Raw genomic sequence first — 18392 nt, 5'->3', positions numbered from 1 at the left:
GGACTTCCGCGTTGATTTTTGGGGGTGGTGTATAGTCCAAGGAGGTAACTTGTAGGCTGTTTTTGAACAGGATTGCTACTCCCCCACCTTTCCTATTTTTACAGTCAGCCCTTATAATGTTGCATCCAGGTGGGGTGATTTCAGTATCTAGGGTATAGGGTTTTATCCATGTCTCTGTTAGGCAAAGTATGTCAAAAGATTGCACATCCAATAGAGCATGGAGGTGTGCAAGTTTGTTATTAATTATTATTAGTAGCTAACTATTATTATTAGTTAAAATATTAGATGTAACCATAGTGGAACTAAGCAGAACTACGGTAATAGATGTCAGATGGAAAAATATGTGTACAAAATTATAGCTTTATATGCATATGTAACAAAGAAGAGAGAGAAATGATGTTTACAAATATTCTTGAATATGTTTGTGTAAATATGGATATTATAGTGTTGGGTGATTTTAATTGTAATTTAAGAAAAAATAAGAGCAATTGTGATGCTAAAATGGCAAAAGAAATTATGAGAAATGTAAAGTTAAGTGTATGGGAGAATAACCACTGGACCTATAAAAGGAATGAAATTAGGGCAGAAATTGATTATTTTTAATATCTGATAGTTTAAAAGTTATAAAAAAGTTATTAAGTATGCTGGATTTTCAAATCATGTGGCAATGTGGGTTAAAGTACAGGAAAATTAATATATAAGAATAGGAAAAGAAATAAAGAGAATTAATAAAAATTATTTAGATTTTGAAGAGTAAAAAGAACTTGTGGAATTATGGAAAAATCATATGACTGCGAGGGAGTTTTATGAGAACTGGACTGTTTGGTGGCTTAATTTTAACGAAAATATAAAAAAGCATTTTTAGAATGTATAAGGAAGAAAAGAAAAAGAGAGATATAAGATATTAAGTTATGAAAATTAGAGACTTAGAGAAGAAAAATTCCATTTATTTTATTTATTTATTTATTTATTTTATTTTACATTTGTTGACCGGGATAGTCCAACTGGAGCTATGTCCATTTTCAGTGGAGGCCCGGGGAGATGAGCTCCAATTTATCAGATACAGTAATACAAGTAAAACAAGAGTACATAAGTAGTATTACCAGCTAATACATAGACAGACATGAGATACCCCTGGTTCTAGTCAGGAGAAAAATTAACAATAAATAGTTAGTTGGGTTATTCACATTCATGTTGAAAGTTACCCGGGCTTGTTGCAGTGGCAAAGCCAGTTAAATGCCATATGTTGTTTCAGTTTAGTTTTAAATTGTCCTAGGGAGGAGAGCAAAGTAATATCACCTGGAAGTAAGTTCCAAGCTCTGCCTGCAGCGTTAGCAAAGAGGGCATCTCCAGCAGTGTTGTTGATTTTGATTGTCTGAATTAGAAGTTTGTTCGAGGATCGAAGCAGTCTTGGATTGTTGTGGGGGGTGATAATATTTTGAAGGGCTGGTGTGTTATCTGCGTTATAGAGGATTTTGTTAGCCATGATCAGCAGGTTATATTGTATGAGACTGGGAAGTTCTAGCCACCCAAGCTGTTTTAGATTGATGCAGCGGTGTGTTTTAAAAGGCATTCCAGTGGCAAACCTGGCAATATGATTGTAACAGGTTGACAGTCTATTTAGTACAGATTTGTTTAGATTGGAGAGAAGGGGGGAGGCGTATAAAAGTGTTGATAGTGGATGAGAGTGAGCTGTGGCCATCTTAGCTGGAGGGGTTAGGAAGGCTTTTATTCTATACAGTGATCCAAGTTTTTTATTGATGTTCTTGATTGTTTGATTTACATGTAGGTCAAACTTTAGGTTGTCAATAATGACACCTAGTAATTTTGTAGAGGGGTCAGGGGAAATTATTGTCCCATCTTTTGCATTTATGGTAAAGGTGAAGGCGGCAAACCTATGAGTGGGAGAGAATAACAGCATTTTAGTTTTTTTGGAATTTAGTAACAATCTACGTTCAGAGAGCCAATTTTCTATGGTATTAATGGTGGACTGGGTAGTGACCCTCAAGTCTGTGGGAGAAGTAGCTGAGCAAGTCAGGGTGGAGTCATTGGCGTATTGGATACAGCTGACATTTGGTATGACTGTATACAAGTCATTAATAAAGATGGACAACAGTAGGGGCCCTAATATGGAGACTTGTGGTACTCCAAGGGTGTTTTGTAATAGATTGGAGAGCTTGTTCTGCCATAGGACAGCCTGTTGTCTTCCATTTAGGTAGGATGTAAACCAAAGAAGGGTATTAGTATCAAGGTGGAAAGTTTGCAAGTTGTGGACCAGAAGTTGGTGATCAACCATGTCAAATGCCTTGAAAAAGAACCAAGAATAGGGCAGAGGATATGTCATTATTGTTACGGTTATTGTTTACGGTATTGGTAAAAGCCATTAATGCTGAGGTTGTGCTATGGTGTGGATGAAAACCATGCTGGGTATCTGCCATGAGATGATTTCGGATTAGGTGGTGCATAAATTGTTTTTGTATACATTTTTCCATAATCTTTGCAAGTGGAGAAAGTATAGCTATAGGTCTATAATTGGAGAATTCTGTAGAGGAACCTCCTTTATGTAGTAGGATTACGTAGGATGTTTTCCAGATGGTGGGAATGTTAGCTTCTGCTATGGTACGATTGATTAGTATCGATATTGGATAGGCAATGGCATCAGCTGATTTTTTAAGGTACTCAGTGGGGAGCTGGTCAGCGGAGAGTGTGGTAGGTTTTAATTTTTTGATCATGTTATGAATAAGAGATGTGGACACTGGTTGGAAGGAGAATGAGAGTTGGTTTTTAGAGATAGAAGTATCAGGGGCAGGGGATCTAGAAGGTAATTGTCTAGCTAGAGCTTGAATTGTTTTGGTAAAGATATAGCTAAAACTGTCAGAGACCTCCTCTGGGGATTTATCAATGGTGGCAGCAGGGATAGGTGTAGATGTTTTACCAGGGGGGAGTAGATTGTTCAGCCCTGCCCAGAACTTCTGAGGATTGTCCTTGTTGGTTGTCTGTAAATTGCAGTAGTATTGTTTTTTGTCCTGTAGACTAAATTTTTTTGTTTCATTCCTAGCATACCTATATTTTACAAGATCATGGGGGTCTTTTGTGGAATGCCATTGAGCCCATCGTTTGTTTCTGCTGGTAATTTTTTTGTCTTGTCTCTTTAGATAGCCATGGTGCAGTTTTTGCTTTTGTACGTTTTGAGCGGGCAGGTGCATGTAGAGCAAGAATTCCAAGAAATTTGTTGTTAAAATAGGCAACTGCCTCCTCTAAGGGTAGGTGTTTTAGCATGGACCAATTGCAAGAGCTAAGTTCCAGTTGGAATTTGTCAGGGTCAAAGTTTCTTTTGCTCCTGACTTTTCTGAGTAGGGGTTGTTGTGGGGTAATGGCTTTATCCTTAACTATGTAAGTGAGAAGACAGTCACTTAGGTCATCGGGGAGGGTACCAGCAGTGTACAGTTGGGGATTACTATTTATGAGTACCCAGTCGAGTATGCTATCTTTTTGGTTGTGTTTACCTAGTCTGGTAGGGGTGGAAATGGTTTGTGTAAATGCATGCAAGTTGATGTGGGTAGAAGTGGATTCTTTGGAACAAGAATCCCAGTCGATGTTAAAGTCTCCTAGTATTAGTGTTTCTTGGGGGTAGTGACAAGATAGCCAATGAAGCGTGTCTTCAAGTGTGGCTACATTATTACCTGGGGGAATATACATACAGATGATATTGATGCTTTTACTTTTGTTAAGTTGCAATCTAGTGGCAATAATCTGAGTTATCGATCTGAGGTGGTTGAATCACATCTATGGTCACATTCAACTCAAATTTATAGAGTACAGCCACCCCTCTGCCTTTCCTTTAAGCACCATATTTATGAAAAGGAAAGAGAAATATATAAAAATGAATCAAATTAAAATTACCTTCTTGTATAAGAAAATATTGTTTACAAGGAAAGAAAGAATAGGTAGCACCATATTTGAGTAAAATAATAAAAGAAGAACAAATAAGAGAATTAAAAAATAAGGAAGGTAACAAATAAGACAGCAAGAAGGAATATATAAAATAATTAAAGAATATGTATGGGAATTATTTGTTAAAAGAGAAGAAAACATAGAACAAATTTATAAAGATGAAAAATTAAATAAGGAAGATAATGAGTATTTAGAACAAAAACTAACCATGAAAGAATTGAATGAGTTTCTAAAAGATGTTAACATGAATTCTGCAACAGGACTGGATGGAATTGATTATATGTATAAAGAAATGAGAGTGGCAAAAAATAATTTTTATTAAAGTTATGAATGAATGGTTAGAAACTGGAATTCTAGAGAAAGAGATATGTACAGAAGTTATAACATTTATATTTAAAAAGGAAATAGAGAAAATAAAAAAATGGAGACCTATAACACTGAATAATACAGATCATGCATTTTTTATGAGAATAATAAGAAAAAGGTTACAGAAAACAATGGATAGAATATATGACCAAAATGTAATTGGAAGAAAAGGAAAAGGAAGTCACACGTTATTATAGATAAGAGAAATAATTGACGCTATCATAAATAAAAATGTAGAAGTGAAGGTTTTGATAGGGGATATAAGGAAAGCTTATGATAATATGCAATATAAGTCATTATGGGAAATTTTGCAGGCATATAATGTAAGCAAAAAATATTACAAGTAATAAAATCTGTTTATTAAAGGAACTATGTGAAACTAAATGTAAATGGCTGGATTGAGGAAGAAATAAAAATAGAATGTGGAATAAAGCAGGGCTGCCCAGCTACTAGTATAATTTTCTCATTAGTTATGAATGTTATAGTGAAAGAAATTAATAAAATGTCAAGTTGTGGTGGATACAAAATGATGAAGGATGTACATTTGTCAATAATGTATAGTTATATGGATGGTATTCTATTAATTGTTAAAAGTAAAGTATGGATGGAAAAAAATAAATGAAAAATTAAGTACACATTTAAAAAAAATGGTTTAAGTATAAATAAGGAGAAAAGTAAAAGACTTGGTTTTGAAGGTATGATAGGAGGTGTTGAGTTCAATGAAAAATATATAGATATATTATGAATAACATTTGGAAGGAACGAATACAGACAACAATGGGATAATGTACTCAAATAAGTAAACGATATGACTAATTTTTGGAAATCACATAGATTTTCATATAGAAAAAACAGCAAACTTGTTGAACACCATGGTAATAGGAAAAACTGCTTATGTTGCTAACATCTATATGATTCCTATTAAATATGAAAAGGGATTAATGATTATATTCTCTTTTTATATGGGGCTGTGCACTTAATCCAGCCAAAAGAAGGATTCTGTATATGAAAGAAAAGCAAAGAGGTGTGGGTTTAATAAGCCCAATAGTACATGCAACATCTTTAATTTTATATAAGGTATTAAAAGGATTTATGAAGGAAAATAAAAACTTGATGGAAATGATACTGTATTATAAATACAAAGAATTGTGGGAAGGGATGAAAGTTAAAAAATTTTAAGTAAAAGCATTGTGAATGAAGAAATGAGAGTACCAAAACTAAGTAGTGTTATGGAAAATAAAAAAGAATATATGTGAGAAAAATATAAAGGAGTGGTAGTTAAGTATTATGAAAACATTTTATTGTATTGATCCATGGAGAGATTTGTAAATAGATAAGAAAAAAGCCATAATGATGAGATATAATAACTATAAAAAGATTAAAGAATGTAATTTTTTTATGGAGATTGTCTGTTAGGAAATTGCCGGTGAAGGCAAATATGCCATACAAAAAAAAAGGCAAGATAGAATATGTAATAAATGTGGAGAGTTTGAGACTACTGAGCGTGTGTTTTTGAAATGTGAAAGAGTTAGTAATTTGTGGAAAGAAATATGTAAAGATAATAGGGTGAAAGGTTTGTTAAAATTTGAACAAATAAATATGGACATAATAAAATTTGGTTATTATAGTGTACATAAAGAGGAAGAAGTGAAAAAATGGACAGAGTAATATTTTATGCTTCATCGACTATATGAAACGAGAGATTAAATGAAATTAAATACAATGGAAAATGGACTTTGACAAAGATTTTGGAAAAAAATAATGTTTTGGTTGTGGATAAAAGAGTAGGGGAAATACTTAAATTGAAGTTTATACTGTATGGAGATTTGTGAAGAGATGTAAGTAATGTAAATAATATGTAATGTATATATCAATTAAAACCCTACTCATCATTGTTGTGATTGGGACCCATTATGGAAGAGCATTTCCTGTTTCCGTTCCAGGCAAAGAGTCCCAGAGAAACAGAAAGGCAGATGATAGAGTAGTGAAAGAAATTAATGAGAAAGCAAATATCGAGACCAGAGAATGTGTGCAGGATTCTGAGGAAATGTTTTAAAGAAATCTGTTTGATGGAGATGACTCCGCAAATGATGGATGTATAATTAGAACCCTCCATTCAGGAAGGTTGTGGGATGATTTACCTAAAGAAATGGTGGAGCAGACTGAGCCAGAAAATGAAGATGTATCCAGGGTGGGGGGGGGCATTATTGAGAAAATGCAAAAGGAGGCTGCAGAGACAATCCAGAAGAATAGCATTAAGATGGAAAAAAAAACATATGCAGAGAAAGTAAAACAAGGCAAAAATGGAGTAGCAGAAAAGAACGCAGAAGAAAATGAAAAACAGAAGTATGTGGCAAGAATTCAAAGTAAAGAAGACAATGAAATGGACAGGTATGAAGTGTGAGATAATGTAATAGCTCCTTTGGGTGTAAAAGCACAAGGTAAGACCATTTATTCTTATTAACAAAGAGACATTTTGTGACACTATATCTGAGACTGTTTTTTTCAATGAAAAGTTTTCTTCAAGAATATGAAAAAAGAAAAACTATTACCTATGTAATCTTTATGTGATAGAAACATTTAACAGGGTAACAAAAAAAAGATATGTGTACAGTTTCAAACAGAGGTAGAAAGAGAGACTTTGAAAGGAAATTTGAAAGCCTTTTATAAAGAAGTAGTGGACATGCAAAAGTTTGACAAAAAAGGTTTATGGACTGGTGGCTGGGATTGGAATGTGTTAAAAATAGAAGGAAAAAAGTATACACATACCAAGCATGGTACATTTGGAGGGGAATGGGGTGTTGTAAAATACTGGGAACAACCCAAAACATGTTTGTTTGTTTTTTTTTTTTTGTTTTGTTTTTTTTTTTTTTTTTGTGGAAAACAAGGACATTTGATAAGTAACAGTGACAAAAGGAAATATTGTATTTGTGAGGAAATGTTATAAATTTAAAAAACTGGACATTTATGGATGGATTGCAAAAATTAAAATAACAGTAAGGAAAAAGTAAAACAGAGAATACATTTTAAAAGCAGTAGAAATAGAAGACAAATTAGAGGAAAAAATAATAATAAAAATGACATAGAAGAAGGTTCTGAAATAAGTGATGAAGACATAAACTGGGAGGTAATAAAAGGGAAAAAATAATTCTATTGGTAAAAGAGTAAAAGAAAAAGAACATTTAAAGGGATAAGTACTACAGAAAAAAAAAGAAAGGAAATGAATGAAACAGAATATATACAGCTAAAGATTGGGGCTTGGTGTAATGGTTAAGCTGTTTGATTCACAAACACAAGGCACAGTGTTTGATTCACACTTTTGGGAAGGAAATTGGTTATGCTTAGAATGACCTATTAAGAAGTCTAGCCTAGTAATTAACTATAAATTTATGAAACCGTGAATATTAGGGAAAATGAAAATTTTAGAGTGCTTTCTATAAACGTGAATAGTATAAGAGTACAAGAAGAAGAATATAAATTTTGGAGTGGTGTAATACATGTTATGTAGATGTAATTATATTAGACGACACAAGATTTTTAGCAAAGAAAGAAAGAAAGATTACAAACAGAGAAACTACAGGAAGGAAGGATGATCTGGAATTTGGGAAATGAGAGATGTTCTGGAATAGCCATATTCAGTAGAAGTACTGTAAAGATATTAGCTGTAACTTTAGCAAAAAATTAGAAGATTAACCATTGTAGATTTAAAATGGAAAGAACAAGTATATTCTTATGCTAATTGTAAAGAAAATGAAGCTTATTTCCTCAGATTTTAGACTATGTAGTGATAAATATGAATATTAAAATAACAGGAGTCATTAATTGTGATTCAAGAGGCAAGTGTAAAAAGAAAGGAAATAATATAAGAAAAATGTTAGAAGTTTTAAGATGTGGTAAGTTAAAACATTGGGACAAAAATACATGAACTTACCAAAGGGGTATGTATAGAATTAAAATATTTTATAGTATCGGAAGATTTAGTTATAGGATAAGGGGTGGTAGTTGAAACAAGATTTTCTGATCCTCTTGCAATATGGCTAGAGATAAAATAAAAGAAAGGAATATATAAAATAGGCAAAGGAATACAAAGGATAAATGAGAATGCATGGAATTAAGAAGGAAAGAGATTAGTAAAACAGTTATGGAGAGATCATATTAGCATGAAAACATTCTATAAAAATTTATTTGAATAATGGATGATATTTAAAGAAAAATATAAAGAAAAAAATTACTGTGGCAATATGACATGAGCAAAGGATAGAAAAATATAAAATAATAGATAATGCATTGGAAGATTTAGAACATAACAAGTATGATAGAAAGTACTTTGACAAAGAAAAAGAATTGTATGAAAGAAATCAAGAAAATATACAAGAATTGTTATATAAGCACTGATATTTTTACAAGGAAAAAGAAGTTTCAAGTTATTTAAGCAGATTAGTAAAAGATTAATAAAGGAATATGGTAGTGTAATGGGAGAAATAAAAAAATGTAAAGGAGAAATAGAAAGAACTCCTTAAAGGATTATGAATAGTGTAGTACAATATGTACAAGAAATGTTTAAAGAAAAAAAGAAAGTAGTGAAAAAGCATGGAAAGTAAAAAAGTTAATGGAAAAAGAGAATAACGAGTTTGAAAAAGAGATTAAGTGAGTTAAAATACTAGGACAAGTAAACATAGGTTTGACTGTAGGCCCAGATGGACTAGGGTATGAAATGTCTAAAAATTTAAAGAAATGGAAAAAACATATGTTATAAAGATTTTGAATTAATAGTTAAATGAAGGTTTTATATCTAAAGAATTATATATGATTATTGATAGAGAAATTGTGGATTATAGTCTGAACAGAAAAGAAGAAGCAAAACTCATCATATAAGGCCTTAATAAGCCATTTGACACAATAAAATATGAAATCTTGTGGGTAATAATGAAAGAATGTAATATAAGTGAGAAAGTTAGGAAACTATTTATGTCAATGTATAGTAATAATAAATTACAATACTTGTAAATGGCTGGTTAAGCCAAGATGTACATATGAAGAGTGGTGTAATACAGGGATGTCCAATGAGTTGTATGCTGTCTGCATAAGTTACAAACGTGATAGTATGTGAAATAAATTACAAAATGAAGGAGGCAGGGTATATAATACTTGAAGTGTTAAGAAATCTACTTATGTTAACATATGCAGATGACATTACAATAATTGCAAAAAAACAACATTTAGATAAAAGAAATCATTTGCACAAATGAGTGTCTAGAGATTGTAGGATGGCTTTAAATAAGGAGAAAAGTAAATGTTTAGGTGATGTAGTAAAGATTGTGGGTATATATTTTTCAATGAATGAAATTTCTGAGTTAGGTATAAAATTTGGGTGTAAAGATGCAAGAAAAATTCAATGGGAAAGCAGTAGAAGAAATAAAACAAACACATCTTTTCTGAAGATGTATACATTTTCATTAAAAAAAAGGCTTATTTGATAAATTCAGTACTGATGGGAAAAATAGCATATTTAGCAAGTGTATTTATGTTGACAACAGTATTTGAAAAGAAATTATTACAGGTAAAATGTATCTTTCATTTGTATGGGATTCTAGATTAAACCCAATCAAAAGAGGAATTTTGTATGTAAATAAAGAAGAATGAGGTTTAGGGTAATTAACCCAGTGGTATACACTGCTTCATTAAATTTGTACAGAACATTAAATTGGATAAATGAAACATATGATAGATTAGTAGTAAAACTGTATAAATATAAGTATGATAATTTTTGGAGTATGATAAAAACGAGTAAAAGAGAAAAGGATTGTATAAATGAAGAAATAAAATGTTGCCAAGAAAAATTATTTTTGTGAAAAATAAAAATTGGTGATCTAGAAAAAGATAGTAAAGTATGATATAAGAATGTAATGATAAAACATTTCTATGTAAAACCATGGGGAAATCGAATACATGAAAAAAAAATAAAGCTATAAAAATAAGAAGCAAATGGTGCAATCAGAAAGTAGAATGTCAAGATTTTTTGTGAAGACTGGTAAATGGCCAGTAAAAGGAAATATGCCATGTAAAAATAAAGCTGATCAAATATGTTTACATTGTCAAAAATAAGAAACTATGGTACATGTATTTTTGAAATGTAAAACAGTAAACAAGTTATGGGGAAAACTATGTATGTTCTTCATCTCACATTGCTGCAGTCCTAACACTTGGGTAGTCCGCTGTCCACGGTCGGCCTGAATATCAAAGTATAAGGCTGACGTCGGTCAGGGCGCATTTAACTGACGTCAGGACGTCAGGGTACAAATGCGCATGACCGGCGTCATATCCTCAGTCTTTTTTGCTGCATGGTCCGATGCAGAAGCAGCATTGCAAGTGCCGGTTGGCGTTCTGAGATTTTTCTATTTAGAAGTTTCAGACCGAGTTCAAAGTTGGCTAAGTACCCCGTTGGGGAATATTTTTGTTTTTTCTTGCCTCAGTCATTTACCGGATGTCAGAAAAAGTTAATAATTGTGTTTCTTGTGGGAAACAGATACCGCATAGAGATTATCATACTTTGTGTATTCCTTGCTTAGGGCCTGAGCACGACGTTGTTGGCTGTCGCTCTTGTGCTAGATTTAATAAACGCACTATAAAGAGAAGGTTGGATTGTGCAAGGTTAGTCTTTGGGAAGCGGTGCAATTATAAAATGCCGTCGGACGCTCCGACACCCGCTTCCTCGAAGAAGCGCAAGGACAAGACAGTTAAGCCTAGGCTAGAAGAACCGTCTGTACCGGATGCCGGTTCTTTAGAAGTGTCGGTGGAGCCGGTGGCTCCGCCGGAGATTTCTTTGTGTTCACAGAGTGAAACTTTATTATTGCAAGATGTGGCCTCTCAGGAGGCAAGTCAGGCTGAGGGGGCTTCTCAGGTTACTATACTCCCCTCCCTTCCTAAGGTGGTTAGGCCCTCTCCTTCTGTTACTAAGGCTTCTCCCAGGGGCAGGCCAGGTTTAGCTTCAGTTGGTGTTACCCCTAGCTCTTCAGGTACTATGCCCAAGAAGCATATGCTTAAAATGGCAGAAGATTTGATTACTTTGATTAGGGGCTCTATGCCCCCTCCTGCTAAGAGACCTAGGGTGGAGCCTGAGCTGGGGGGTTTGAGCAAGCTTCAGATGTTTCAGAGTCTTCGGCTGAAGACTTGCAGGAGTACTCTCCTTATTCTGATTCTGATGTGGATGATTCTACTCCTTCTGCTACTCCTCCTGAGGATTTTTCTTTTTCAGAAACTCTTCATTCCATGAGGGAGCATTTTAAGTGGGAAGGTCAGGACTTCTCTGATTCCAGGAAAAGGCTTAGGGAATTTCTGTTTTACCCCAGCATAGGCCTTTGGCTATACCTCCTGTTTTGGATGTAGTGGAAGATGTTTTACAGAGGCTTCTCTTAATCCTGATTCTTTGCCTCCTGCTCCTGTTAAGCCGGATAGGTATTACAGGGTGCCTGACGCTCACAAGTATCTTTTAAAAGTCCTAGGGCAGACCCAGAAACTGTTAGCCAGGGGCCTAAAGGTGTTAAGGCTTCTGTTGTTAAGAATCCGGTTCCTACAGATAAGGAGGCTAGGGCCTTGGATAGATGGGGTAAGAAAGTTTATACTTCTTCCACTCTTGCTATAAGGGCTCTGAATTGCCAGTTTCACATGTTGAAATACCAAAACTATCTCCTTTCACAATTGAAATCTAAGGTTGATGCTCTGGCAGTTGGTATTGATTGTAAAGAGTTGCAAGATTTAGTCCATGTTTCTGAACAGGTGGGTAAGCATTCTTTGCAATGTGGTTTTGATGCTGTACAGGCCTCGTCTAGGGTGGCTGCCACTGGGACTGTTCTTCGCAGGCACGCCTGGCTGAGGGATCAGAATTTGTCTGAACATGTTAAAACAAGGATTTTAGGTGCTCCTTTACAATCTGACGTGTTGTTTGGGCCTCCTGTTGAGACAGTCTTAAAGAAAATGGAAGACAAGGCTAAGTCTATGCAGACTGTTAAAGATTTTTTGCAAGTCCAGCCTCCAAAGTTTAGTAGAAATTGGCCTACTAAGGGGTGGACGTATCCTTCTTATGATTCCCAGTCTAGGGGTAGATCTAGACGTGGTAAGGGCAGAGCACAGGGCTCTTTCCGGCCTAGAACAGGAAGTTCTCCTGCACAGGCTTCGGGTGAGGGCAGGGGTCAGTCCTTTCGTAAACAGACCCAATGACCTACCTTTTCAGCTGCCAGAGCCTGCTCGTCTGGCAGCACCTTTGGGAGGAAGGTTGGCACTCTTCAAAGAAAATTGGAGTTTAATTACCCAGGACAGATGGGTATTGGATATCATACACCACGGCTACAGGTTTTATTTCCATACCTTACCTCCTTTCAGAGGCATGCCAGACGTTCCTCCTCAACAAAGAATAGAGGCTCACAGACAGGTTTCTCTGTTGCTCCAACTAGGGGCCATACAGCCTGTCCCTCTGCCAGAAGTGGGCCTAGGATTTTATTCTCGCCTGTTCCTAGTACCAAAGAAGGGGAACACGTGGAGACCAATTTTGGATTTATCTATCCTCAACACTTATCTGGACATTCCCAAGTTCAAAATGTTGACGTTGCAGCAGCTTTTACCTCTGCTGGGCAAAGATCATTGGATGGTAACTTTGGATCTCAAGGAGGCTTACCTTCATGTTCCTATCAGACTCAGTTGCAGAAAGTATCTGCGTTTTCGAGCTGGGACTTCTCACTATCAGTTCTCTGCATTGCCCTTTGGCTTATCTACTGTGCCCAGAGTGTTCACGAAAGTTCTGGCTCCAGTGATAGCTTTCTTCAGACTAAAAGGAATACAGATCTATCCTTATTTGGACGACTGCCTGATTCTGGCTCAAGGAAGGGAAGAGCTTCTTCGTCATTTGGAGTATGTGATAGCAGTGCTACGATGCCTAGGGTATTCTGTGAATGAAATAAAGTCCAGTCTAGTACCCTCTCAAGACATGTGCTTTCTGGGTGTGAGACTGAATACAGCAGCCCAGATGGCCTTTTTAACCCCGGACAAACAAAAGAGTCTATCCCTTTACTTCCGTCAACTATCTCATCAGTCCGGGCTGACTGCAAGGACAGTCCTTCAAGCCTTAGGGTTCATGGCATCTTGTATTCTGGTGCTTCCCAATGCCAAACTGCATATGAGGAAGCTACAATGGTATCTCAAAAATGTATGGACACAGCACTGCCAGGATCTGGACACTGTCATTCCAATAATACCTTGCATTCAGAAGGAATTTTTGTGGTGGGCTCAGGAATGTCACCTAAACAAGGGACTCTCTGTGACCCGGCCAGAGGCAAGTCAGATTTTAACGACAGATGCCTCAGACAAAGCTTGGGGAGCTCATCTGAATGGAAAATGGATACAAAACAAGTGTCCTGTCAGACTACTACATCTACATATCAACATGAAGGAGATGTTAGCAGTCCAGTTTGCATTAATAGCTTTCAAGGAATTCCTTCTTCCAGGACAGGTGTTGATTCTAACAGACAACACAACTGTCATGTGGTACATCAACAAGCAAGGGGAACATTCTTATCCTCTATGCAGGCAAACAATGATTTTGTGGGAGACTGCTCTCAGTTTACAGCTCAATCTTCAGGCAAGGTTTCTGCCAGGAGCACAGAACTCCTTAGCAGATGTGTTGAGCAGACGAATTATGGATCCCCACGAGTGGAAATTGGATCCTCATGTATTTCAGAAATTGACAGTGTCATGGGGAACTCCAGACATAGATCTGTTCGCTTCTCCACTAAACCATCAGCTGCCAAAGTTTTGCACAAAAAGGTTTCATCCCACAGCTTGGAAAGTGGATGCTCTTTCTTTCAATTGGAGCAATCTTCATGTGTATGCCTTTCCACCTCTGCCTCTCCTCCCAAAGGTACTTCTGAAGGTCAGACAGGACAAGCCAAGGATGATTTTAATAGCTCCAGATTGGCCTCGACAGCACTGGTACCCATTACTGAGAAGTCTAGTACGGAAGCCTCCATGGCCTTTGCCTTCGATTCCACACCTGTTGTCACAGGAAGACGGCCATTTGCTCAATGTCAAACTTCACTCTCTTCACCTAACAGCCTGGCATATTCTGTTTTGAGCCATACAGGGTCTCATCTTCCACAACAAGTTTTGAATGTGATTTTGGAAGCTAGAAGGCCTAGTACAAGGAAAGTGTACACAGATAAATGGAAGAGATTTTTATTTTGGAGTGCAGCAAAGGATTTTGATGTTTCTGAGCCTAATTTAAGTGTGGCTCTTCAATATCTTACTGAGTTACTGGACAAAGGTTTGTCCTTCTCTTCTATTAAAGTTCATGCTGCAGCAATTTCAGCTCACTATGATTGCGACCCACCATTGTTTTCTCATCCTTTGTTCAAGCAATTTCTTAGAGGGGCAAAGAATATCAGACCCCCACGAAGAGCTCCTACTCCTGCTTGGGATCTCAATTTTGTGTTAGAGAAACTCACTCTACAACCTTTTGAGCCTGCAGCTACTGCTGAGTTGAAATATTTATCATGGAAGACTGCTTTTTTATTGGCCATTACCTCTGCAAGAAGGGTTTCTGAATTGCAGGCCCTTATGGCAGTTGAGCCTTTCTTGATTTTCCATAAGGATAGGGTTTCATTACGTACTAATCCTTCCTTTATGCCTAAGGTGGTTTCTAGTGTGGCTTTAAACCAGACTATTCATTTGCCTACTTTTTATGCAAATCCCCAAAATAAAGGGAAAAGATTTTGCACACTTTGGATGTACACAGGCAGTTGCGTTATTATTTGGACAGAACTAAAGGGTTCAGGCAGTCTCAGCAGTTGTTTGTTTCTTTTGCTTTGAGTTCTCAGGGCAAGCCTGTGTCAAAACAAACTATTTCTAAGTGGATTGGGTTTTGCATTGCTTTCTGTTATTCCCATCATGGCAAGGAGGTTCCAGCTGGGATTAGGCCTCATTCCACTAGGGCTACTGCCACTTCCACAGCTTTTTGAGGGAGTGGCGACCAAGGATATTTTAGAGGCAGCTACTTGGAGTTCTGTGCATACCTTCTCTAGGCATTATCACCTGCCACTTTACTCTAAGTCCAGGGCTGGTTTTGCCACTGCGGTTTTGCAGGGCATTTTGGCAGCTCCTGCTTCCTTATAGTTAGCCATCCTCCCTTATCTCTGCTTTGGGATTCTACCCAAGTGTTAGGACTGCAGCAATGTGAGATGAAGAACATAGTACAGTTTTGTACCTACCATAAATGTAGATGTTCGAAGATCCACATTGCTGCAGTCCAATTTACCCTCCCTCCTTCCCCTCTGTACTTGGAGGTGGTTGTGTGGGTTGGGTTGTACATATTGTGTGTATTATATCTATTGTACATATAGTTAGTGCGTGGGTGGTTGGTTATTTGTTTGCTGTCTTTTGGTTTTGACCTTTCTTTTTAAGGTCTTCTGACATCTGGGGCAAGAAAAGACTGAGGATATGACGCCGGTCATGCGCATTTGTACCCTGACGTCCTGACGTCAGTTAAATGCGCCCTGACCGACGTCAGCCTTATACTTTGATATTCGGGCCGACCGTGGACAGCGGACTACCCAAGTGTTAGGACTGCAGCAATGTGGATCTTCGAACATCTACATTTATGGTAGGTACAAAACTGTACTTTTTAAAGTGGATCTAATTGGAATGAAAATTTAGCATGATTGTAAGGGAAATTATGAATATGTGTAAACAGATGTGTATATTTATATATTTGTGCTTGTATAATTATTTAACATGTGTTAACTGGGAAAGTCTGACTTGGAACTAAACCAATTTTCAGCAGAGGCCCGGGGAAAAATGCTGTAGATTCGTGTCTTTCTAATATGGGAGGAAACTGGAGCACCCAAAGGAAACCCACACAAATGCAGAGAGGACATGCAGACTCCACACAGAAGGCACCCCAGCCAAAAGTCGAACTGGAGAACCTCTTGCTATAAGGCGACAATGCTACCACTGCACCACTTCGCCAGCCATAAATAAAAATATAAATGATTGTAAATACGCAAATGTGTTGTAGATGCTTTTTTCCCTAGGTGCCATGGGATCATTTACATCCACTTGAGCTACCACCAACTCAGGTAGGTGGGACCTTGGTTTAATACGTCATTTGAAGGCTGCACTGCAGAGTCAGTAATTAAAAAAAATACTAATCACCTGGAGGAGGAATAGAACCCACAGTCTTTTGATTTGTCAGCACCAAAGGCAAGCATGCTACCTGCTGAGCCCTTGACACTACAAAGAGTACAGTTTTATTTTATTCAAAATGTGCAGTATATTTCATTATATTCTCTTTAGTGACTTCTGACTTTGTGAAGGACCTCCTTCCAAAAGGGCTATAGCTTCAAAAAGATGCCCTCAAAAAGATTAAACCATCTTTAAGTCACACAAAGTGGAACTCCCATTGAAGTAGTTCGTAGCTATATCTGTTATAAATAGTTTGCATTTATTGTATTCTTAGTTATGACTCTAAATATAGCATAAGCCTGCTTTTTTTGTCACTTAATATTGCAATTCCTATTTGTATTTATATTAAATTATCTTTAATTTCTTTATAAACTGGCTCAAATTTCTCTAAATATTAAATCGTCATATAACATACATCTGTTCTTAGTCAATATTTTTATATTATGTCTAATTTGGTATAATTATTTAAACTGTAGATGTTTTTGTATTTATGAAGATTGCAAAATTATTGTTCTTAAAATATTTTGTAATACTTTGGAGATTTTCTCCATGGCCTCTGCTGAAAATGGGGCCCCTATCCAATCGGACTTTCCCGGAAATCAAATGTCATTAACTAAATAATAAGTAAATAAACTGTGATGTCATTCCTTATAACAATTGTCTAAATGTTAGGAATAATGGTTTATTTTAACAAGAAATGCTGCATTCTTATTCTGACAAGTTAAATATTTTAAACCCTTGCTCCATTAGGTGTATACACTGAAAAAAGTACTGGTTAGGAACATGTGACATTTTCTAGGAATGATTTCATAGTCTGATTAGTCAAAAACAAGCAAAGCATTTAGAATAAGCAGTCACATTTTTCATTATAGCAGTGCAAACTCAGTCCTACAAAAGATCTTCCTAGTTTTAGCAAAAGAATAACATTTCCTTCAAACTGTTCACCAAGTAATGCAGTACAAAGTCTCTAAGTTTTTTTCTGATCAAATATGATGAATTAGTGGTTAATAAGGGTTTCACTGTGAGTAGTTTATGGCATTATTTTGCCCACTGACAGATCATCTAATGTATTGACCATTTTATCCCTGAGGTCAGCTATAGTGCCTGTCAACCTCATACAGTGTAGCAAATGAACTGAAGGTTAACCCTGTGTTTCTCATTACAAGTAATCACTGTGCTAGTGCCGTGCTGATCCACCTCGCTCACAGTAGGAATGGCAGAAATTCTCATCTTGCATTTTGCCTAATCCTGAATTTCAGGTTCTGTAATCCACCTTGTGCCAGGGGTGCAGAAGTGAGAGAGATATGTAGTTGCTGTCTTGTTACACAGGAACTTCAAAATTACTTTTTTTTTTGCTTTGGATTCTTGATGAAGCACATTTGTGAACTCATCTTGTAGCATTGCCATTGACACTGGACTGCTGAACTGTTTCATAATTTCACAAGTTCATCTGACCTGATTGGAGTTGTGTGGCTTGCAGAAGTAATGTTCTGTGGTTCAGTCATATCTGTGTGTCTGATTATGTGCATATGCCAAGATCACATCCTGTCTTTGAGGTTAGCAAAGATGTTGTCCGTCACAGGAGACTTGTTAATTTCTATACATGCACGTTACCCTTGTCTTGTGTCACACATGTAGAAGACTAGCTTTGCCCAGACTCTATGAGCAGGCAAGCTCTAGGATACTGTTCATTTCCTATATGGGGGTATTAACTCATGTTAATCTCAGATACTCATGTAACATAATCAGTTAGCAGAGAGGAAATGCACATTCAGATGTAAACTTAAATATCAATTTTGCTTTTTTGTTGCTTACAGATACATTGTTGAAGGTCCTGTGAAAAG

General features: G+C 36.3%; 1 protein-coding gene across 9 annotated transcripts in view; it reads left to right on the top strand.

Annotated features, from left to right (window-relative positions):
- Positions 1-18392, top strand: part of KIAA1217 (KIAA1217 ortholog) — a 2251763-nt gene that overhangs the window by 2144895 nt on the left and 88476 nt on the right. For all 9 annotated transcript variants that reach the window (XM_044089846.1, XM_044089843.1, XM_044089841.1 and 6 more), the window contains one exon: positions 18366-18392. This exon is cut by the window's right edge and continues 517 nt beyond it. In XM_044089846.1, the coding sequence (XP_043945781.1) occupies positions 18366-18392 (27 nt within the window). The remainder of the gene's footprint in view (positions 1-18365) is intronic.

The sequence above is a fragment of the Protopterus annectens genome, chromosome 12.part0, assembly GCF_019279795.1.
Source record: "Protopterus annectens isolate FY-2018-M chromosome 12.part0, PAN1.0, whole genome shotgun sequence".
NCBI lineage: Eukaryota > Metazoa > Chordata > Ceratodontiformes > Protopteridae > Protopterus > Protopterus annectens.
The sequence above is the reverse complement of the archived record's forward strand: the minus strand, read 5'-3'. Positions and strand labels throughout refer to the sequence as shown.